We start from the raw sequence: 22,114 nt of genomic DNA, 5'->3' as shown, positions 1-22,114 counted from the left end.
CATGTTTCATAAAACCTAAACAAAACAAAACAAAACCAAGTTCTCATGGTGATGGACAAAGATAAAGCTTACTTTTCTATGCCATGAAGCCTAAACATAACTACAATTTGTGGGGTCAGGCAGATTCCTGTTTTTACTGAACTTCTGTCACAAAACATAAATCATACTTACTCCTAAAAACAAGACACACTTAAATCTGATTGAACTTCCCAGTGAGAGTTTATTGTGCTTTCTCTGAAATACACTGCTCCTTCTACATTAATTCTATTCTGCAGCATGTTTTGGAACTTGTTTATCCTACGCATGTACCCGTATGCACACATGCGCACTCGTGCATGCGTGCGTACACACACACACGTGCACACACACACACACACACACAAATTTTCTCCACTAACTGTGCCCTAGACATTTTGTAGCCAAAATTAATATCTGTGAGTGTTGGAAAATGGCAAATTAGTAGTAGACTACATACAAATATATGTTTTTTCTTTTAAAGAAAATACAGAAATAGATAATATGAGACTGACCCGACAGTTCACATCCAAGAAGTTCCATTCTCAAAGTGCAGTGTCTTCGACAAACTTGTGGATAGAGTCTTACATACTGAGCTTTTATTGGGGGTGTGAAAGAGTTGGCATAGGGTGTGTTGTTATCAACATTTCCACGAAACACCTGGGTAAAGAGATAAGATAGAGTTTGAAATTATTAATGGCAAGAGCTTCTTTACCTATTTTCATATATTGACCTTATATCCTATCTAATGTGATGCGTCAAAAATTGGATTAAGTATGTTGGGGATCTGGAGCATTTAGGAAGCACATTGTCCTTAGCAGTGAATATAAGACCTATAGATAAAATCCTAATTAAAGCTATAAACCACTGTGGTCTATGGCATAATCTATATTCTACTATGATGGTATTGTCGATTTTAAGGTCAGTCCTTCAGAGTCAGGGGAGAGTTTCTTCACTTTGTTTGAGAAATGGGCACCTGAAACCTTTCAGCTTAATCTGGGACCATCTGTTCATGCTACTTAGTATTTATAGGTGTTTTTGTTTGGTTTGGTTTGGTTTGGTTTGGCTAGCAGTCTCCACTAGTATTTTCTGATCACTCAGTCTCTCTAATGCTATGATCAGACTTTATGATGCTTTAGGGTACGATTCCTCAAGATTATTTTCTTATCAGTCAGTACCAGGTCACTGGATGAGAGAATCAAAGTCTTCATATCTATCTCTAGTGAAAAACAGTGTTTCCCTCTAAAAATTAAATGTGAAAATTTAATTCTTTTAAATCTCCCATCTTGTTTTACTTTTCATATAACAATAATCAGAAAACTTTACCTAATTTCACTTAAGTATTTAAAAAATCTTTCATAAAATTTATTAGAATTTAACCATTTGGTTTTAAATGGGATGTGCTGCAGTCCTGATATTTTTAAAATTAAGCTTTTTGAGGAAAATTTGATAAAAAATTGGGACTATAATATGAAAAGGCAAAGTAGGCACTGGATATTATTTTCATTTTCTCTAATGTATTATATTCTGCTGAAAAACAAAACTGTTTTCTAATGTGAAATATATAAGCATACATCTTTTCTTTTACTTTTGTTAAAAGTAACAATTTTTTCTTTAAAAATAGTAATTTTGATCTGTACTTATTTAAGAAGAGTGCTAATATGTCAAAGCAATAAAATGAAATTGAAAGCTATTTTTAAAATAAAAATTAATCATCATACACAGAACTATGCTAATATTGTGATAAAGTGTTTATATAACCACCAATTAAAATCTGACAAAATCTTAAATGGTAGCCGCTGCACATTTATTACTTGGAAAAACTCCTTGTACTCTACACCCTTTAGTCCAATTTAAAAAAAAAAATCACAACTGTATAAGGCTTTTGTTTAAGAGTCAGTAACTATTTAGCAACCAATGATTATTAATGAGATTTTACTTTTAAATTAAATATGTTAAGTCAGTCTTACCATGTCTTCATTGGTGCCTTTTACTTTGTACATCGTCCAAGTTTTTCCATCGTTACTATATGCAATTTTGTAGGATTTGATGTACTCTGGACTTCCAATCCTTTTAGCTCCTTGAGTAATCACACCAGTAACTCTCATTTTTCTTTGTAAATTTATCTGAGGAGACAAGGCATAAACAATGGTAACCTCACTGCTTTCAACATATTTCAATAATATTTCAGCAATACTGACAATATCAATTTGGGGAATGGAACATTTTTATTTCTTAGTAGAGATTTAAAATAATACAGAAATACAGTAATTTTCCTGTATTTTTTCAGATGATTATTAAGAGTATGTCAAGTTTAGCTTCCAGATCTTTCTCTAATGGAATACATTTCTTAAGTAAGCAATATTTGTGAACAAAGTTTGAAAAACATGATTTGCTGCCAAAATATTAGTATGAAAAACATTTGGTTGGTTACAATATGGAAATACAACTTAGGAAACTAAAAAATGGATGTATTATCTTGTAATAATTGCCTCAGTGACATTACTTTGAAACAGTAAAATCAATATAATTTTAATGTGTCTCCAGTTCTTTTGACTTCAACAAATTTCCATTTAAAATTAAAAATGAAAATCATTCTGAGATCACTGAATACTAGAATAAAAAATAAGATAAAGGTAATCATACTGACAAAAACCAACCAACAAACAAAAAAACCAAACATAAGCATCCTCAGTTGCTAGCTCTGTAGTCTATAGTCTACAGACTACTACTGTAGTCTCTCCTACAGGTTATTAGAGGGTTTTTCAACACAGTTATTTTTCTCTTCATTTAAGCATACAGAAATTTTCTAACGGATATTTTCTCTCCATATATTCTCCCCATTCCAAATCACCTTTTAATAAGCTTGCTGCAAGAATAACAGTCATCTAATAAAAGTAATATTTTTTCATAGTTATACGGAGCTCCTTCTGATACTCTATAAATAAATGCCACAAGGTAAGAAACATATTTTCTTCATATATGGCAATCATTAAAAATTGTTCTATTAGCAGGGAGCCTGGGTGGCTCAGTCAACTGAGTATTGGACTCTTGATTTGGGCTCAGATCATGATTTCAAGGGTCATAGGATAGAGCCCCACATAGGGCTCTGTGCTCAGTGGGGAATCTACTTCTCTCCCTCTCCCTTTGCCCCTTGCCCCGCTTGCATGGGGCAATAATAAATAAATAAATAAATATTTTAAAAACAATTGTTCCATTCACTTTAAAATGCCCTTATGAGAAACAAATTGAGGGTTTTGGAGGGGAGGAGGGTGGGAGCCTGGTGATGGGTATTAAGGAGAGCATGTATTGCATGGAGTGCATAAACAATAAATTTTGGAGCACTGAAAAAAAAAAAAAAACCCTTACGATGTTTATAAAATCTTCAATTAAGTAGGAAGGTACTGCCTCAAATGTTCTTGACAAATTGCTATAGAGCTCCTTTCTCATTAATTACAAATCACAATAATTTTAATGTCTCATATTCTGATATTAAGCTAATAATTCTGATACCATTTCCCAAAGAAGAAAATCTTCAGATTCATGCTAGTGACTAGCGTTTTTCACTTCGTGATGAGACTAAGAGTTATTAACATTTGTAGAGGATGTGCATGTGGAAACCAGCTCCTCTATAGGTCACTATGTATACAGCATTTATAAACTATAAGCTAAATAGTTACATATTCAAAAAGTTAAAAATCAGAACTAAGAAAGCAATCCTTAAAACCTTCCCACCCCCTACAATCAGTATGACTTACTAAAGGCCTACAATGTTTTATTCCCCTGGTTTTATAGACTTTAAATGTGTTAAGTGTGTTATGGGTAAACCTGAATCCCTCGTGTAGCAAATGTTCTTTTAGGCTTTGGAAAATTTGCCACTAGGGCAAAGTCTACCTTCCTCTTCATTGGGAGTTTCCCAGTCCCATCTTCCCTCACGGAACATCATGAGGATCCATCCCAACCAATGTTCACAAGGCAGTTCTCTTGGGAAAAGGCAGTCTTGACTCATGTAAAAAGAAAACCTGGAATTCTGATGAGTAAAGAACTGGGGTGGGGTAGTTCCCAGCTACTGGCCAATAAACATGCCCCCTTTTCATTCTTATAGTGCAGAATTTACAAACAATAATTTTGCTGTTAAATTCTGGGTCTTTGGTCTCTTCTGCTAAAATCCTAAGTAAGTTGACTCGGCTGTCCAGTTTTACTTTTCTCATTTTAATACTCCAACATCAACATTTCTGACATGAATACATTTATATCCCATTCTTGTTTGGAGGTCTAAATAAAAGAATATCCTCCATGAAGGTAAATTTTACCTATGGCTCTTAACATTTGTCTCAAATAGTTCTCCAAAGCTTGATTTTGGAATTTTAACTTTGAGTTTAGAACAGGTAACCTCCAAAAGATAGTTACTATTTCAGTATGTTAGGTAAATTAGCACATTGCTATGGAAGAGCAAAAAATCTTTCATATCTCACATATGATCTGCTTTTTCTTTTTTTAATCTAAGACTCTTCATGGTCTAAACCATTTTAATGTATACAACATAAATAGTGGACACTTAGAATCATCTTTCTTCCCATTTTGGAAGTCAAATTCCACCCTTGATATTGTTGAACATCCCTTTTCAATTATCTTTTATCTTGTTTCAATTATCTTGTTTATACCTCTTATAGATAGCCAAATTGTCTCTGCTCAAGTTTTGGCTGATGAGCTGTAGGCTCATTTTCTAAAGCTTAAATTGTGGAAGTATAACAATCAGAAAAAATTTGAGTACATGTTTCTCTCTAAATCATTAGAAATGATGGTTTAAAAGATTCCTATTTACTCTAATATTTATAGGCTCTGAGAGTATATCTCAGGGAGCTGGAATTCCAGATAATAATGCAGCACCCAACTTGGGTTCTATCTACTTTCAGTTGGTATTTGTAATTAAATATCAACACTGTTTTCATTAAATAAAAAATTTATAGAGCACAGGTTCTGGGATTAATAACACTTACTAGTTTTACATTTTTGAGTTCTTATACACCTAGCACGCTTAAGCTCGGATAATAAGATATTCAATATAAGACAGCTAAGATTTCACTCTCATGGTTACACTCCAGTTTAATACCAGGAATGGATATTGCTGTGAGAAATAAATGAGGCTTGGAAGAAGGCTATGGCATGATTTTAGAAACATCTCTACCACACAGCTTATTGCAAGTAATCCCCTTTCATACATTCCAACATTATGCTACAATCTCTTTCTAAAATGACATTGGCTATAAGGAGAACTGCCTTTTATCCTGCTTATTCTGCCTGTATGAACCACTCCAGATACCATGTTAAAGGTCTACCAGGGATTGCACCAGAAATTCCAAAATTACTCCCTGAACTTGACAGATATTCAAATACACAATGATTATTTTCATTTACTAATTTGATTTCAGAGAAATTATTATCCTACTGGGAAGTTGATAGATTGCATGGCATTAAAAAACAGAACTGTATTTAAGGTATTTTGAGTGAATGGTATCCCCTATAAATATTAAGAAACATAATCTGGACCTAGAATGCCTAGAACCCATGCAAAGACCAGGCAAAAGGCAAAAAAGAACTGACAGTTTCAACTCTGGCTTTTGTCACTTCCACCAATATAATCTTAGACAACTTGTCTAAACTGTCTGAAATTTAATTTCCTCCCTTGTAAAAGGGATTTTAATAGAATTATTAAATGTGAGGATTATACGATGTAATGCATGTAAAAATTTAATAACACCTGCCACCTAGAAATCTCTTGGAACATTTGCTTTTGGGGTTGATTTTCAGTTTTCATTGTTATTTAAATGGAAAGAAGCATTCTTTCTACCTTAACCATTTGATGTTAGGGAATTTGGACTTGGAGAGGTACACTGTATTTATTAGAGTTGATAACCATAATAACCATATGAAAATACCTTTGGAAATAACTTCCAAAGCTATGAACTGATAAGACATTTAGGGCTACTATGTTTAAGCGTGTGTGTGTGTGTGTGTGTGTGTGTGTGTGTTTGTGAATCCAACCACTAGCTTTGACATGCGGAAATGAAAATTCATGGGTTGCTGACAAGACTCCCTGAATCCAGCACTGGAGAGACTCCATGTTAGAAAGTTCCTGAGGAGGCACTGAGATTGATCAAATCCTAACTCAAAAAACCATGAGAAACCCTTAGTGTAATAGGAGTTTTCGAGATCCCAGTACATGTCTCCATGTTTGGGATGTGGGGAAAACTCCAAAGGCTATTGATGGGAGACAGGCTTGGGAAGAGCTTTCTAAATCTGCCATTTCTCATTTTCATTTTGCATTCTGGCTCCTTCCTGATTTACCCGTCTTCCAGTCCACTGCCAGGGGGAGGCTGCTGTGATGTGTGGGCCAGGCTGGGATGGGGAGCCTGCAATCACTACAGGTCTGCGTGTTTCCTCCTCGGCACTCCGCATCCCTGTCTGCACTAAGGAGGTAAAATGAAGCAATGGAGATGCTGATAAAACAGTGTCTGGGGCAAATGAGGCAGGGGGAAGAGGGATTCAGGATAAGTACAGATTATAATTCTGTCATGGAGCTTCCTCTTTGCACCACCTCAATCTACCTGGAACAGCTGCAGCTAGGATAGGGTTTCCCCTTCTGTTTAGGTGTACCACCAGCCAAGATATGAACATGAACTCTCTGAGAAATGCAAGCATTGCAATCAAATGAAGAAAACAAAAACAGAACTATTACTAGAAAAACTAATCTAATAGAACTGAAAGATCAAGATTTTAAAGTTAAAAAAAAAATCCCCTAAGAAGATAAGGACATTTTTGAAACATAAGACTGAAACAAAAAAAGAACCAGTTGGAAATACTGAGAATAAAAAATAAAATTAAAGTTAAAAAAAAGTTTAAAATTAAGCTACATAAGGTTTTCAATGGGCTGATTTCAGGCATAGAGGCAGGGCTTCAGAATAAACTAGTGAGCCCAAGACAGATTATGAAATTCCTTCCAGAAGTCAGCAGAATGGGATACAGAGACTGTCCATACTGACAGATGATGTAACAATTTACTTTGAGAATTCAAGGAGGCAACAAATAATAAAAACTAATGAAAAAGTTCTGCAGATTTTCTTAATGTGAGATCAAAATTTAATCTGTATCAGCAATTAATTAAAAATACAAACAATTAAAATAGTGTGATACTGCCACATGTAAAAGCAGACAGATCAATAAAACAGAGTAGAAAATCAATAAACAGACCCCACTATGTAAGGAAATTTTATATATGAAGTAAGTGATATTCAAATCAGTGGGAAAAAATAGAATATTCAACAACTGAATTGGGATAATTTGGTAGACATCTTAAATAAATAAATTTAGATCAATGTCTGTCCTTTTATCCCAGAATAAAGTCCAGGTAAATTAAATACTTAAATGAAAAACAAACAAAAAACCCACCAAAGGACCAGAGGAGAATACTGAATTAAAAATAATTTGAGAGGAAAGTGACTTTCTAATCATGGCACTAGTTTTAAAATGTTATTAAACTAAAAAATTTTTTAAGATAAAAAGCAAAATACAAAGGACAAATGGGACTAATGTTTTCCAAATCATATCATAGCAAAGAGCTGATTAATTGAAGAAACTTGGAGATCTTATTTGTTAATAGGTAAAAAAACAACTCAATGGAAAAACCTGGGCAAGAGATTTTGTTAGTTGACAGCAAAGGTAATACATACGGATCTTAAACATCTGAAAAGATACTCAATCTTACTCATAATACAAATTAAATCTACCCCAAGATACTATAATTCACATAGTATTACACAATATTTGTTAAAGTGTAAAGAAATAGGCAAGCTTGTATATTCCTAGTGGGAGTATAAATGACAGTTTTTTATGAAGGATTTTTATGAATTTAGTGACATGAAATAAATGACAAATGCACATTTTCTTAAACTCAGAGATTTCATTCTAAGAAAGCAGCTTACAAGTATAATCATACATAGGCAAACTGATGTAGGTACAAAGTTGTTCTCTCCAGCACTGAGTATAACAGAACACAATTTCAAATGATTTAAGATGTCTGTCCATAGGGGTCTAAGTCATTTCATTATGGAAAAGTCCAGAAAATGGAACACTGTTCAGTTGTGAAAAAAAAAAAAAAAAAAACAAGAATGAGGGAAGGTAGGAGGAAGAGAGCAAGAGGGCGAGGGAGAGAAACAGAGCGAGCTCTTAGCGTGTGATTTGAGAAATTACTGCTTGTCAAGTTTTGGTATGATATCAAAGAAGTGTATCTACAATTATCTGGAAATTACATGGAAAAAGCAGTAAGACATTTATAACAAAACAATGTGTGTCATATACTTCTGTTTATAGTACTGTAAAGGGCAAATAATACATATACATATTTTCTTGTACAGGATTATAATGTCTCTGAAGCAAAAATAAAAAGCTGGTTAATAGTGGTCTCTTTAAAAGGTGGGAAATAGCTTGGGGAGAGGAAAGAAGGAAGATAACATTGACAGTACTGTATCTTGTGTCTTCTGAAATTTGAAGTAGGTGATGTCTTACCTATTCAAAAGATAAAGTAAAAATAAAAGGTTGAGAATACAATGTTATTTTTTTAAAAGGTTTTATTTATTTATTTGACAGACAGAGATCACAAGGAGGCAGAGAGGCAGGCAGAGAGGGGAAGCAGGCTCCCTGCTGAGCAGAGAGCCTGATGTGGGGCTCGATCCCAGGACCCTGAGATCATGACCTGAGCCGAAGGCAGAGGCTTTAACCCACTGAGCCACCCAGGTGCCGCAAGAATACAATGTTATTTTTAATAGTGAAAGGAATTATAAAATATCTAGAAACTAAGTAATTCTAGAAAATTTCTAAAAATTTAATAAATAATGTGACCTTATGGAAAGTATTTTTTAACCAAAAGATACAACAGAAGACCAGTATTTAATGGATGGGACAACATAATAAATTTGTTCTCTGAATTTTATTTGTAAATTCTGTGCAGTTTTCATCAAAATCCAGGACCATATTCTGTTAGATAAATTTATTCTAAATCTATATTTTATTTTAAATTATACATTTAAATATACATTTGGGGCAAATGATGCAGAAAAAGAGATTTTCATTATAAAAACTCAGAGGAATCTTGGAAAAGATATGAAAAACAGGGGAAATCTGCCAAATATTAAGGCATCTCAAGACAATTTTAAGTAAAAATAAATAAAAAATAACCTAGAGACAGAAAAATACCTAATTGGAATTGGAAGAGGGGTCCAGGAAAAAGCCCAGACATATATTCACACTTGAGGAAGCTTTACAAGGCAGAGGGGAAAGGCCAGATTTAATAAATAAATGGTGTTGGGAAAATTGATACTCTATATAGAAAAAAAATGAGGTTGAACTGAAATGTACTAAGGGCCAAATGTGAAAAGTAACACTATTCATCTAATAGAAGAAAATGTAGAAACATATTTTTGTGACCTCAGAGTTGAAGAAGCTATTCTTAAGAAGCCAGAAAAAAACACAAAATGTGAAAGGAAAAATGAAATTGGCTCCCTTCAAAAAAATTTAAAGGCTTCTATTCAACCAAGCACATTACAGGTAACATTAAGAGAAAGGTGAAAGCTTGGGAGGAGAGATTTGTAATGTCAAACACCAACAGGGGCTTATTTAGTACGCTAGATCACAAACTTCTAGGTCTCGAGACCCCTTTACTCCTAAAAATTACTGAAGGACCAAAAGAGCAAATGCACTCACACACAGCATTGTGAGATGTGTGTGTGTGTGTTTGTGTGTGTATGTGTGTGTGTATATACACACACACATATATATATTATTATATAGTAAAATAGTAATATATAGAGTATATAATATATATACTTATTGTATTAAAAATTTAAAATGACAAGTTAAAAATACTTAATAATTAATTTTAAAATAATAATAAAACAAATATAGTTTAACATAAACAACATATTTTTCTAAAAATAATTATATTGTCCCAAACTAAAAATTTACTGAGAAGTTATTTTACATTTTTACAAATCTCCTGAGTATCTAGCTTAAGAGAAGACAGGTAGGTTCTCATATTTGCTGCTGCATTCAATCTATTACAAGATATTTTTTGGCTGAAGTAAATGAAGAAAATGCAATTTCACACAGATATGTATTTGGAAAAGGAAAAAACTATTTCCTAACCTTTCCAGATAACATGTATATTCTTCCTTGTTAAGATGTCAAAACTTGACAATCGGAGGGGGAGAAGAAGCATGAGAGACTATGGACTCTGAGAAACAAACTGTGGGTTTTGGAAAGGAGGGGGTGGGGGGATGTGTTAGCCTGGTTGTGGGTATTAAGGAGGGCACGTATTCAGGTATTGCATGGAGCACTGGGTGTGCTGCATAAGCAATGAATCTTGGAACACTGAAAATAAAAATAAGGACCTTCAGGGAATATGATTTAAAACAAACAAACAAACTTGACAATAGTTTAAATTTTAGTTGCAGTGTGGAATCTGAAATCTACCAGTGAACTTTTTATATTTGTTAAGTTAAAATCTATTGGTTTATCTTGCACTTTAAATAGATCTCCTACATACACATGGTTTTGTACCAACATGCAATGGCCATTTGGAAAATATGATCTTACCGAGCTATGAAGAGTCTCTAATATCAATACATTTTATTATATAATATCAAAAAGTTATCTTGATTAAGATCACCACCAATTTTATGAGAAAAGTCTTTAAGTATTAAAAGCTCCTGAGCTTAGATCAGTGCTTATATTTTTTCCAAATGTCTAATTTTCACTTGATTCAAATTTTATCACTAGCAACAAAGCTGTCAGCTATCTTCCTTAATGAGGCAGGGTTACTTTGTTCATTTTCAAGGCAATTTCTGCCAAATATCCAAAAACCAAGTAATGGTTTGTCAATTGTTCCTTAAGGTAAACATGGTATTTAAAAGGAGGGGCTGGGGTAACCTGGTGGCTCAGCTGGTTAAATGCCAGACTCTTGATTTTGGCCATGATCTCAGGTTCATGGGATCAAGCCCTGTGTTGGGCTCTGTGCTGGGGTGGAGTCTGCTTAAAATTCCCTCTCTCCCTCTCTCCCTGCCCTGTCACTGTCTCTCTCTCTAAAATAAATAAATAAGTCTTAAAAAAAAATCAAATAAGAAGGAGGGGGGCAGTTCAGCTTGTAGTCACACAATCCCCCAAAAGCTTTTCCTTGAGATAATCATCATATTTCAATACTCATTAGAAGTGCTTTCTGTGTAATTCCCATTGATTATGCACAATATTAAAGACACAGCAAGGATTGGCATTTAATAAAATAAATAATCTTAATGCTTCATCAAGGACATTCTTTTTTTTTTTTAAAGATTTTATTTATTTATTTGACAGAGAGAAATCACAAGGAGATGGAGAGGCAGGCAGAGAGAGAGAGAGAGGGAAGCAGGCTCCCTGCTGAGCAGAGAGCCCGATGCGGGACTCCATCCCAGGACCCTGAGATCATGACCTGAGCCGAAGGCAGCGGTTTAACCCACTGAGCCACCCAGGCGCCCCATCAAGGACATTCTTAAATGAGCAGAATTTCTTTAAAATTTTCACCCATGTGTGCATGATGGAGATGGTTAAACAACTACCAGTACCATTTGGTGCTTCTTTCTTGATTTGAGCTAGGAACCAGTAGTTTTACCCAACTGTTGTTTTGTGGCATCAGTACAATACGAACACAGTGAAAATGGTAAAGAAAGCCTTAGAATTATTATGGAAATAGTGGAGATCTGTGAACCTCCTGAATGGGCTGGGACCCCATCCTTCCAAAAGGGATATGTGAACTCCCATGTAATTGAGAAGCACTGATCTAAAATATAAGAAGTGTTTTTACACACACACACACACACACACACACACACATGACATGAAGAAACCAACAGAACATGGAGAAAAGGATATTAAAGAGCAATTCAGGGAAAAGAAAATAGCAATAGCCAAACTTTCACTATACATTAAATAAATGCAAACTAAAGAAAAGATAGTAATGTATAGCCAACAGACTGGCAAAACAAAAATGTAAGATAGTATCAAGTAGTGGTGAAGTATTCCTTTGCTGGTGATGGGAGTATAAACTGGTATAGTTACTTCAATCTGTTAGTTGTTAGCAAAATTAAGCAACCTATTTCTGGGTATAACACCCTGAAAAATTGTTGCCCAAGTGTTCAATGAGAAATGCACACAAATATTTGCTGTAGAATTTTTTTATGTTAGCAAAGAAGGCAGCTTCAGTGACTATCCCTAGAGGTTTTAAAGATTTAAAATGTGAAATCTGTGTGTGTGCTTCTGCACACATGTGTGTGTACTCTTGCACACATACAGTCATACTTTTTTAGAGTCAGAAGTGATGAAGCGGATTTATACATGGCTGTCTAACGAACATAAGAATGTGTGAAAAAGAACAATGAAATAGGGATGCCTGGTAGCTTGGCTGTTAAGCATCTGTCTTCAGCTCAGGTCATGATTCCAGGGTCCTGGGATTGAGTCCCGCATGGGGCTCTCTGCTCAGTGGAGAGCCTGTTTCTCCCTCTCTTCCTCTGCCTGTCTCGCTGCTTACTTGTGTTCTTTCTCTATCTCTCCGTCAAATAAATAAATAAAATTTTTTAAAAAAGAGAACAATGAAATATATACAGTACCATTCACCTAAATTTAAAAATACATATAGACAACATAACATCACATGCTTTCCAAGAATTCACGTGTCTAAATCAATACAGGAAGGGCACAGTAACAGGTTACACATCAGCTCTACTGGGCTGAGTATCTGTAAGGGAAGGGGAATGGGAAGGAAGGTGGGAATGAATAACAATGCAAAGAAATAGGGAGACTCATCCTCAAATCAGCGCTGGCAAATGCTACCCTAGTTCGGGGGAAGGGACCATGGGTTCCTCCCATTTACTCCTCTCTTCTCGAGGAACATGACTTATGGCCATCTGATGTAAAAGCACTGGTTACATACAAAAGGATTTTCTGGACTCATTACCTAGCATAAAATACAGTGCATAAGCATTTCAAGCATACTTATTATCTAATAACATACTTAAAATTATTCATGGTTATAATTTAGACAAAAGTCAGTATTAAATAAGCAATTGGCTTTAAAAGTAGTTGCATGAATAGCTAATCGTTTTTCTCCACCTCAAGCTTGTTACCAGAAGTTTGTGTTGTACTTACACAGTATGTTCAAGTGTGAGTCTGACTAGTAGCTCCTATCACTACATAGCAATAACCCAAATATAAAATGCAAACAAACACAGTCTGCAAAAGGAATTACTTTATTATTTTATTTAACTGAAAAATAAACATTCAGTTTTTTAAAAGTTGTACTGCTTAGGAAGTGGAGGAGGGAGAACTCCTTTTTGAGGAAACTTTAGGAAGCATTTCCCAATTGAAGATTGTTAAAACGTGAACTGAGGCATATTAACGTTTTTTTAAAAAGATTTTATTTATTTATTTGACAGAGACACAGCGAGAGACACAGGGAGAGAGGGAACAGAAGCGGCAGGGTTGAGGGGTGGGAAGCAGGGAACCTGATGTGGGACTCGATCCCAGGACCCTGGAAGCATGACCAGAGCCGAAGGCAGATGCTTAAGGACTGAGCCTCAGTCGTAGGCGCCCCAACATTTTCAAGAGTTTATTTGAACAAAAATAAATTCAAATGGGGCAGCACCCATCCACAAATGGTCAGGAGTGTTCTGCCAATAGGGGTTAGGGAAGAGACTTTTATGCGGAAGAGGCTGAAGCAAAGCAAGGAAGTTATTTGATTGGCTATAGCTTAACCAGTTGCATTAATTGGGGAAGCTAGTTAGCTATTTGTGGTTAGTTGTCCTTAGGTTTTGAATTCTCAACCTTAACTCATTATAGACTTAGGTTTGGGTTTGCTTACTTAGACTGCTAAGATATTAAAGCCAGCTCAATTTAATGGTCTTCTCATTTAATTAATTTAATAAGATCAATTAGCAAGAAAAATAAATGCCTGATACATAGCTTATTCTTAGGAAAATCATGTTAATAATCAAACTCTTAGTGGTTATTTACTTCATGATTATCGAGGCACACACAAGTAGTAGTTTGTGAGTTTCTTTTTTGTTGTTGTTTTTAAACACTTCTATTTATTTATTTGAGAGAGAGAGCGAGAGCGAGAGAGACAACATGAGCAGGGTAAGGGGCAGAGGGAAAAGCAGACTCCCTACTGAGCAGGGAGCCAGATGTGGGGCTTGATCCCAGGACTCCAGGATCAGAGCCAAGTCAGATGCTTAACCCACTGAGCCACTCTGGTGCCCCGGTTTGTGAGTTTCTATATAAAAATGCAGATTCAAAGATTAAATAGCAGGGTATTATGTATAGATTACTTACATAATAATATTTTATAGAAATCATTATATATACCAATGTTTTCATAATTTGCATAAAACAGGCAATTTGTTTAAATTGATTACTAAGCAGTAGTGAATAGAAATTTTTGAAGTATTTTTTTCTTTTTAATGATGAAGGTTTTAGATTAGCATATATATAAAAGCATCAGGTGAAAGATTAAGTAATAAAAGGGTATGCTAGAAGAGTGAGACTCATATATATTCCATCATTAAAATTGCTAAAAATACAACATGAGGAATTTGCTGTTACTGTATATTAGATATGCATACATTCACCCTTAAACTAAGAGAAAAACACAAAGGAAGAACCACCTAACTATAACCACCTTTCAATTTCAAGAAATGAGTATTTCACTTGAACATCAGTGGTCCTTCTACTGAGTTAAAAACACAATTTTTCATATGATTATTTTAAAGAAAATATGTAATTAGAGAAATTAGAGAACCTAAATTGTAAATTGTCATTATTCACAATACTTTCATCTTAACAGAGATTTTATTTTATGTATTAGCATTCTACCTCTGGTGGTGACACAAAAAACCCCATATGATCAATTAGCTCTTTTTCCTGACACCAAGTATCCGCAAGTATATGAGTATCGATATTTATTTGAAATTGCCAAATAATGATTTTGCACTGATACCATTTAAACTGTTATATTTGTAAATGATTTTTTTCCAAATTCACGTTATTGTTCATAATCAAAACTCATTTAAGCATGCACTGTTCACAGCAAAGACAATCCTCCTAGGAGGGCTTTTGGGTAGGGTCTTAGAATACAAGTAAGCTTCAGGCAAAAAGAAAAGGTAACCATCTGTTTTGTGTGATATCGGAAATAACTTGAGCCTCCCAGGCAGTTTTAAATATTTGAATTATAAAGACTGTCACTTAGAGGTTAAAAAAAACCAACAACAAAAAACAGGAACATTATCACCAGAAGATTCTCGTTAAAAATCATGGGGAATTGGAACTCCTCTGTTGGTTCAATAATGATCTTATTAATGTATTTTATTGAATCTCTCTTTCACATCCTCTGTGGAGACCTTGCTGGTGGGGTATAAGGAGGAATATGAATATTGCCTAAGGAGGAAGGCATTTGTTTGAAGTATATCAAGATGAAAAGAACAACTCCGAGCAAGAGTGCATAGCTTTCCATTTGGACAGGACCAGCTATAGCTGCTGTAACAGAATTTCCCTTAAACAACCTCCAGATCACCAAAAACCCAGTCACCTGATATTCTCCATTCCCACTGTTCAACGCGCTCTCTGCTCTACACTTCCTGGCACTTTGGGGCTGCTCTTGGCGAGACCAACCACCCACATTCTTGACAGCTGACCTGAACACTAACCATGAGTCAGTTGTGTTTGTTCTCCAACGTTTTTGCAAGTTGTGCTTGTTATTTTAATTATGTAATTTAATTAAACATAATTGCTAAAATGTAACTGGGAAAGGAGAGGGCTTTTTTGCCTATGAAAACATGAAAAAGCTTTGAAAGATCTTGGAAAGGCAAATTACTAAAAACAAACGATAACACTGGGAGAAATGATTAATAGAACTATTATCGAAGATATTAATAGAACTATTATCTAGGATATTAATATCTAGGATTCTACACTTGAATAACTTCACCAGTAGGTTTAAGCAAAGAAATAAGAACTGAAGTATTATTAATGCTTAATGGGTGTGGTTCATCCAAGAAACATAAAACAGAATTTAAATGTTTTTTTTTTTTAATCAATTTTTATTAGCTAACCAAATATTTAGTTCTGAAGCTCCAAATAAGAAGGCTTCTCAACTCTCCTTCACTACTCTGAGTGTCAGCCAGGCTTTGACATCTGTTCAATTAATTTAACTGTCTTCTTTAAAAAGAGATGGAAAAAGAACACATGTGAACAGACCTAAAGCAATAATCTCTTTATGACTCCTTGCACCTGGTAAAGCCTCCAATCAAAGGGAAACCCCTCATTCCCTAAACAGCACGCAACAGAAGCAATGCACTGTCATGGGTGTAATCTGTTGGTTGTTCCAAGAGTCCTGGCCTAGCATACCCGTTTTCTCTATATTTCTACCTGTTTCTAAAGGACTCTTGCTATACCGTACTCATCTTTCTTGATAACTTGCTGTGGGTAGACCTTCTTCACACGCTCTGACATTCACAGTTTCGCATTCCGAAGTGAACCGAACTGTGGCTATTTTGTTCAAGGACTTCTACCGGTATATTAAGTTCAGTGGAATCGTGTCGATAAAGGGAGTGTAGAACACTCTAAGGTCTACGGTTTGAAGTACAGATTTAATTCATATGGTCTGAATTTTGAATTTTTGTCTCTTTCTTGATTACTTCATAGGGCTCGGGCAAAAATTCAAGGAGTCACTGTTTATAAAAAGCCCTGAAGTTAACCTGAAGAGATTCAGTAAAAAGATGGAAGGGAGGGGCCACCTGGGTGGCTCAGTGGGTTAAAGCCTCTGCTTTCGGCTCGGGTCATGATCCCAGGGTCTTGGGATCAAGCCCCACATCGGGCTCTCTGCTTGGCAGGGAGCCTGATTCCTCCTCTCTCTCTGCCTGCCTCTGCCTGCTTGTGGTCTCTGTCTGTCAAATAAATAAATAAAATCTTTAAAAAAAAAAAAAAGATGGAAGGGAGGAGAAAAACAGAAACTACAAAGGACAGGTAGGAGAAGTAGGAGAAGAAATCAGAGGAATAAAAAGAGAAAATGATGTCAAGACCTAAGTAGGAAAGTTAATGCCAATAAAAATACATTAGAAATAATGAAAATAAGGTAACTTTGCTAATCTCTATATTTAAAGAAGCATGAGGTGCTACCCAAAAGAAAAAAAAAAAAATCCTTGATGCCTAAATACAGGGGCCCAAGTGAGTGTGCTATGAAGGGAGAGGGACGGGGGAGCCTAAGGCTAAGACTTCACTTTCTACATTCCTGTAGGTGGCACAGCTATTCTATGGAGGAATTTCCATGTAGAGTCCATGTGAATACTCTCTTCTGCTTCAGACACCTCAGTGAGTGGTCTTCAAAGTGAATAGGACTGGGGAAAATGCTGAGTAGATCAATATAACAACAATATAGATATAAACAAAAATAAAAACCAGATATCCAGTTACTTTACGTATAGTCTTAGCTAAAACTGAGAGTCCCTTGATGCCAGTATCTGTATCCAGGACAGGGAAGGATTAGTAGGCAGACAAGAATGCACTAGCCCAATGTGCCTTCTGATTTTTCTTAATTCATTGTATTAGTTGCAGCATGCAAACAACAACGTTAACAGAAGAATTTTCAAGTTTTGCTATAGGAACATTCTATACTTTTCCATTGAGTTAGATACTATTGGTAGGGGCAGCAAGTGTCCTTAAATTTTAAAAGCTGATACGGGATCAATTAAACATCAAGACAAAACCAAATATCACATAATAAAAACTTAAAAGTACTTGTGGGAAGCAGAATGGCATGACAGTCTTCATTTTCATGTACTGAAGAAAAAAGTCTACAAAGCAAACATATGCTCAAGTACAAAAGATGGCAAGTTTTCTAGGATATTATTTTTCTAGCATTGCGCAATATGAATGAATTAACCAAAAAAAGCAGTAAGAGGGCTAACAAGCAAGACTGGAAAGCTCTGGGACACAGATGTAGTACTGATTATCAAGTAATAACTTTCTATATTCTTTGTGTTTTTCTGGCTTTATTTTATTTTAGTCTAAATAAGTATAATCTTACATCTGTGTTTCAAAAATAAAACTAAATAACTATATTTCAGAAGTTAAATTGTATTGCCATATTGGAATATATCAGCATAGGCCTTGAACAATAACAAAATGGACTTTAATTTCATGGGTTCTTTTTTTTTTTTTTTTTGAGAACTCGATGACTCAAAAATTTTGTATAATAGACAAACCAAACAGTGCTTGGTTATTTCTCCTTATGATGAAATTGTTACTCCAGACCTAAAGGCAGGTGTTAGCCATGCTACTAAAGTGGACTAACCAGATTATTCAATTTCAGACATGCTGAAAGAATGTTTTTAAAAATATATCCAAAATCAGACACACACTAGCAATATTCCACACTCTCTTAAAATGTCACCAGATACAAAAGATTCATTGCGGTCTGAAGTGAAGTCACCATAGAAGAAGCAAGTAATATCTTTTCATTCTTCTGCCTGCTTATGAATTTCCATAGTAAGGATTAATTTTTAATTTGCACTGTATTTCTATAGTTATGGATCCTCCCCTTAAATATATAATTATTTTTTAATAATAAAATGGAATGGGGACATGCCCTAAACTGTTGTAACATTTGGAATAGCTTCATGAGCAAATAATTCCTGAAATTTGAGGTCAGAGCTTTTCACAACAAACCACCATCTGGGACTGGACTTGCTGAGATCGGGACATATCAGTATTTAGCATCAGGGAAAACAGCGGTTCTATAAAAAAATGGAAAATGAGAAATGAAGAAAGTAAAGCCTGGGAACTGGGAGTCCTGTTCCACACATCTGGAGGATGTGCAGGCCCCTCCTTCTTGGGTGCTGATTAGCAGAAAGGAGTGCTTAAGTCCCCAAATTGCCTGTCTCCATCGGAAGACACTGGCGGGAACAACATAATTTCTGTTTCTTTTGGGTAGAAGTAGATCATGGCACTTAATAGCAAGATGCTTGTTTTTGAAAAGCCAGGCTGATAAGCCAGGTGTACCCTAATATACTTCCTAACATGGCCTGGGGCAATTTTTTTAACCTCTGGAAACCAGAACTTCTTTATCTATACAATGGTAATGAGGTGTTATCTAATTCACAGTGTTGTCTGAGTACTTTATCTAAGATTTCATTTATTTATTTGACAGAGAGAGAGAGCATGTGGACAAGCAGAGGGAGGGGCAGGGCAGAGAGAGATAGAAGCAGGCTCCCCACTGAGCAAGCAGCTGGATGCAGGGCTCTATCCCAGGACCCCGGGGTTCATGATCTGAGCCAAAGCCAGTTGCTTAACTGACAAAGCCACCAAGGCGCCCCAGGGTTGTCTCAGTATAAAAGATGATGCTACCCTTACCTATCTATCATCTTTAAGCATTTAATAATTGTTCCCTATTCTTACCATTTTGTCCAGAGAAGAAACGGAACTTTCATTTCCAAATGTGGAAAAATAATAAAAAGAACAAAGTGATTCTTTAATTCACACAGATTAGGCACACTAGACTCTATTTCTTTAATTTTACTTTTCAAATTTCTTTTATGATACACTATTTCATTTGTTCTTTATATTGACCTTAAGAAATTAGTTGGACAATTCTGGTCTTCTGTTTGGGCCACAGGGAAAGATGATGGGGGACTTTTGCTCGTCTCTGCTCCCTTAGAAGTAAGGAGAAGAATACACAAAGAATAAAACCAACCACAGAAAAATTCTACTCCCCATATAGCACTCTGGTCCAACAGCAACTTCTTAATAACATGGAAAAACAACACTTTAACATGTTTTCAAAGAAATACAGTTTCAATACTACCAGACAATTCTATATGGCAAAACATTAAATTACTTGAAATTTATGAGGAAGAAAATAGAATGTATTTGATTATTTTAAAATAATAGTTTTGCTGAGCATATCATGGTAATTAGGAAATCTTCTAAAAAGGTATTGATTGTATCATTTGTAAAGGCAAATTTAGGCAAACTAAATAATACTATTTTTTTTTTTTAGGTTGCTTGAACTATAGGTTTTTTTTCCTTTGTTAAATCACTTCATTGTTTTTAAAACTTTAGTGGCTTTTCCCTCCTACCCAAAGTATGTATGTTTTCTACTGCGGCCTGCACAGATTTCTATGAGATAGTACAACTCAGTTTCCCAGCTATATTTCTGTTTATTACCACATATGCCTTTATATCCCTATATAATCATTAAATGCATTTAATTCATTCATTATTTCTTGCATGTCTGTAAACATAGTGATGATACAGTGGGAAATGTAAAAACAGAAAAGATTTTTGCACCTGCCACATGTAATTGAAAGAGTAAGACACACAGATAACTAACTACAAAACAATACAGAATGATATAAATGATTAAGGGACAAATGCCTTGACATGGACATAAAGAGAGAATATCAGTTCTTACTGGAAAAAGGAAACCAAGGCCCAGAAATGTCAGGGGGCCTGCCAAGGTCACAGATCAGGACTGAATGGTCCTCAAAGACTCAGAGAAGGAGAGGGAGCGCAAAACGTGGAGTGCCCACTATGCTTAGGGATAATGAGAGGTCTGGTGAGGCTAGACAAAAAGGTAATTCTTCTTTTCTATGTCTGTCCACCTGAAAGGCCTCTTTCATCTACTGCAGCAATCTGAAAACTTATCTGCTCTGTAAGTCTCATTTTATATGAATCCCTTTGCACATACATGTAATACGTAAACATTATCACAATGGCATTAAAACATTCTGCCTTGGATCTAATACTGAACACGCTATTGACAGACTCATATTAAGTATGATTTGGTTCAGCTGTGACAAAAACCCAGGTTATGACTAGGCAGAAGGGGCTGATATATAAGGGCCCTAGGAACCTTCCAGCTTGTTGACACTTTATGTAACCTTGATATCATTGCCCAAGATGGCAGCATCTGAATTCTCAGTAGCAAAATGGAGAAAGGGATGAAGAGGGCAGGTGGGTATTTTATCTTAAGGAATGTTCCCAGAAACCACCGTGTGACACTTTTTTTTATATGCCTTTGGCCCCTTGTGAGTCATATGGCCATAGTGGAATGGGAGGTTGGGAAATACAGCCTAAAAGAACACATTTTTATACAGAATATACAGAATCCTACAGACTAAAACTATCTGAGGTAAAAATTGCTTAGCTACTAATCCTTTTGCTACAGAAACAAGAATAGATATAGGGAGACAGTTAAAAGTCTTAGATACAACTCTCAGATATTTTTTAATATGTGTGAATGTACATTTATTAGTTACTTGCTATATAGCCAACATGCAAGTAAACATCCATCATATAATCCTCAAAACAATCCTAAGAGGCCACTCTATTTTTGCTGTCACTTCATATATAAAGAACTTCTATCCTAGAGTGGATAAGTAAGTGTACTCAAAATGACAGTGGCTACTTGAATCCAGAACCACTGATCTTGAATACCATATTATTTACCATAGAATATAACTGCTTACACAACCTAAGTGTCCACTAAGAGAAGAACGGAGAGATAAGATGTGGTATATATATATATATATAACATATACAGAATGGAATATTACTCAGCCATAAAAAAGAATGAGCCCTTGCCATTTGTGACAACACGGATGGACCTAGAGAGTATTCTATGTTAAGTCGGTTAAATCAATCAGAGAAAGAAAAATACAATACGATTTCACTTATATGTGGAATCTAAAAAACAAAACAAATGAACAAGAAAACAATCAGAAACAGACTCATAAATACAGAAAACAAACTGGTGGTGCTAGAAGGGAGAGGGTAGTGGAATGGGAAAAATAGGTGAAGGCAATTAAGAAGTACAAACTTCCAGTTATAAAATAAGTCATGGAGATGAAGAGTACAAGGAAAATAGTCAATAATATCATAAGAATGACATATGGTGACAGATGGTGTCTACACACTTAATCATAGTGAACATTGTATAAAGTGTGGAATTGTCCAATCACTATGT

The 22,114-nt window shown here is 35.2% G+C and overlaps 1 protein-coding gene across 3 annotated transcripts in view; it reads right to left on the bottom strand.

Moving 5' to 3' along the window:
- Positions 1-22,114, bottom strand: part of EDIL3 (EGF like repeats and discoidin domains 3) — a 404,801-nt gene that overhangs the window by 108,081 nt on the left and 274,606 nt on the right. For all 3 annotated transcript variants that reach the window (XM_045074412.1, XM_004759122.3, XM_004759121.3), the window contains 2 exons: positions 1,986-2,141; positions 531-675 (listed from right to left, as the gene is read on the bottom strand). In XM_045074412.1, coding sequence (XP_044930347.1) covers positions 531-675; positions 1,986-2,141 — 301 coding nt within the window. The remainder of the gene's footprint in view (positions 1-530; positions 676-1,985; positions 2,142-22,114) is intronic.

Source organism: Mustela putorius, unplaced genomic scaffold (assembly GCF_011764305.1).
Source record: "Mustela putorius furo isolate JIRA1106 unplaced genomic scaffold, ASM1176430v1.1 tig00537350_pilon_pilon_pilon, whole genome shotgun sequence".
NCBI lineage: Eukaryota > Metazoa > Chordata > Mammalia > Carnivora > Mustelidae > Mustela > Mustela putorius.
Note: the sequence above shows the minus strand (reverse complement) of the source record. Positions and strands in the feature narration are given on the sequence as shown.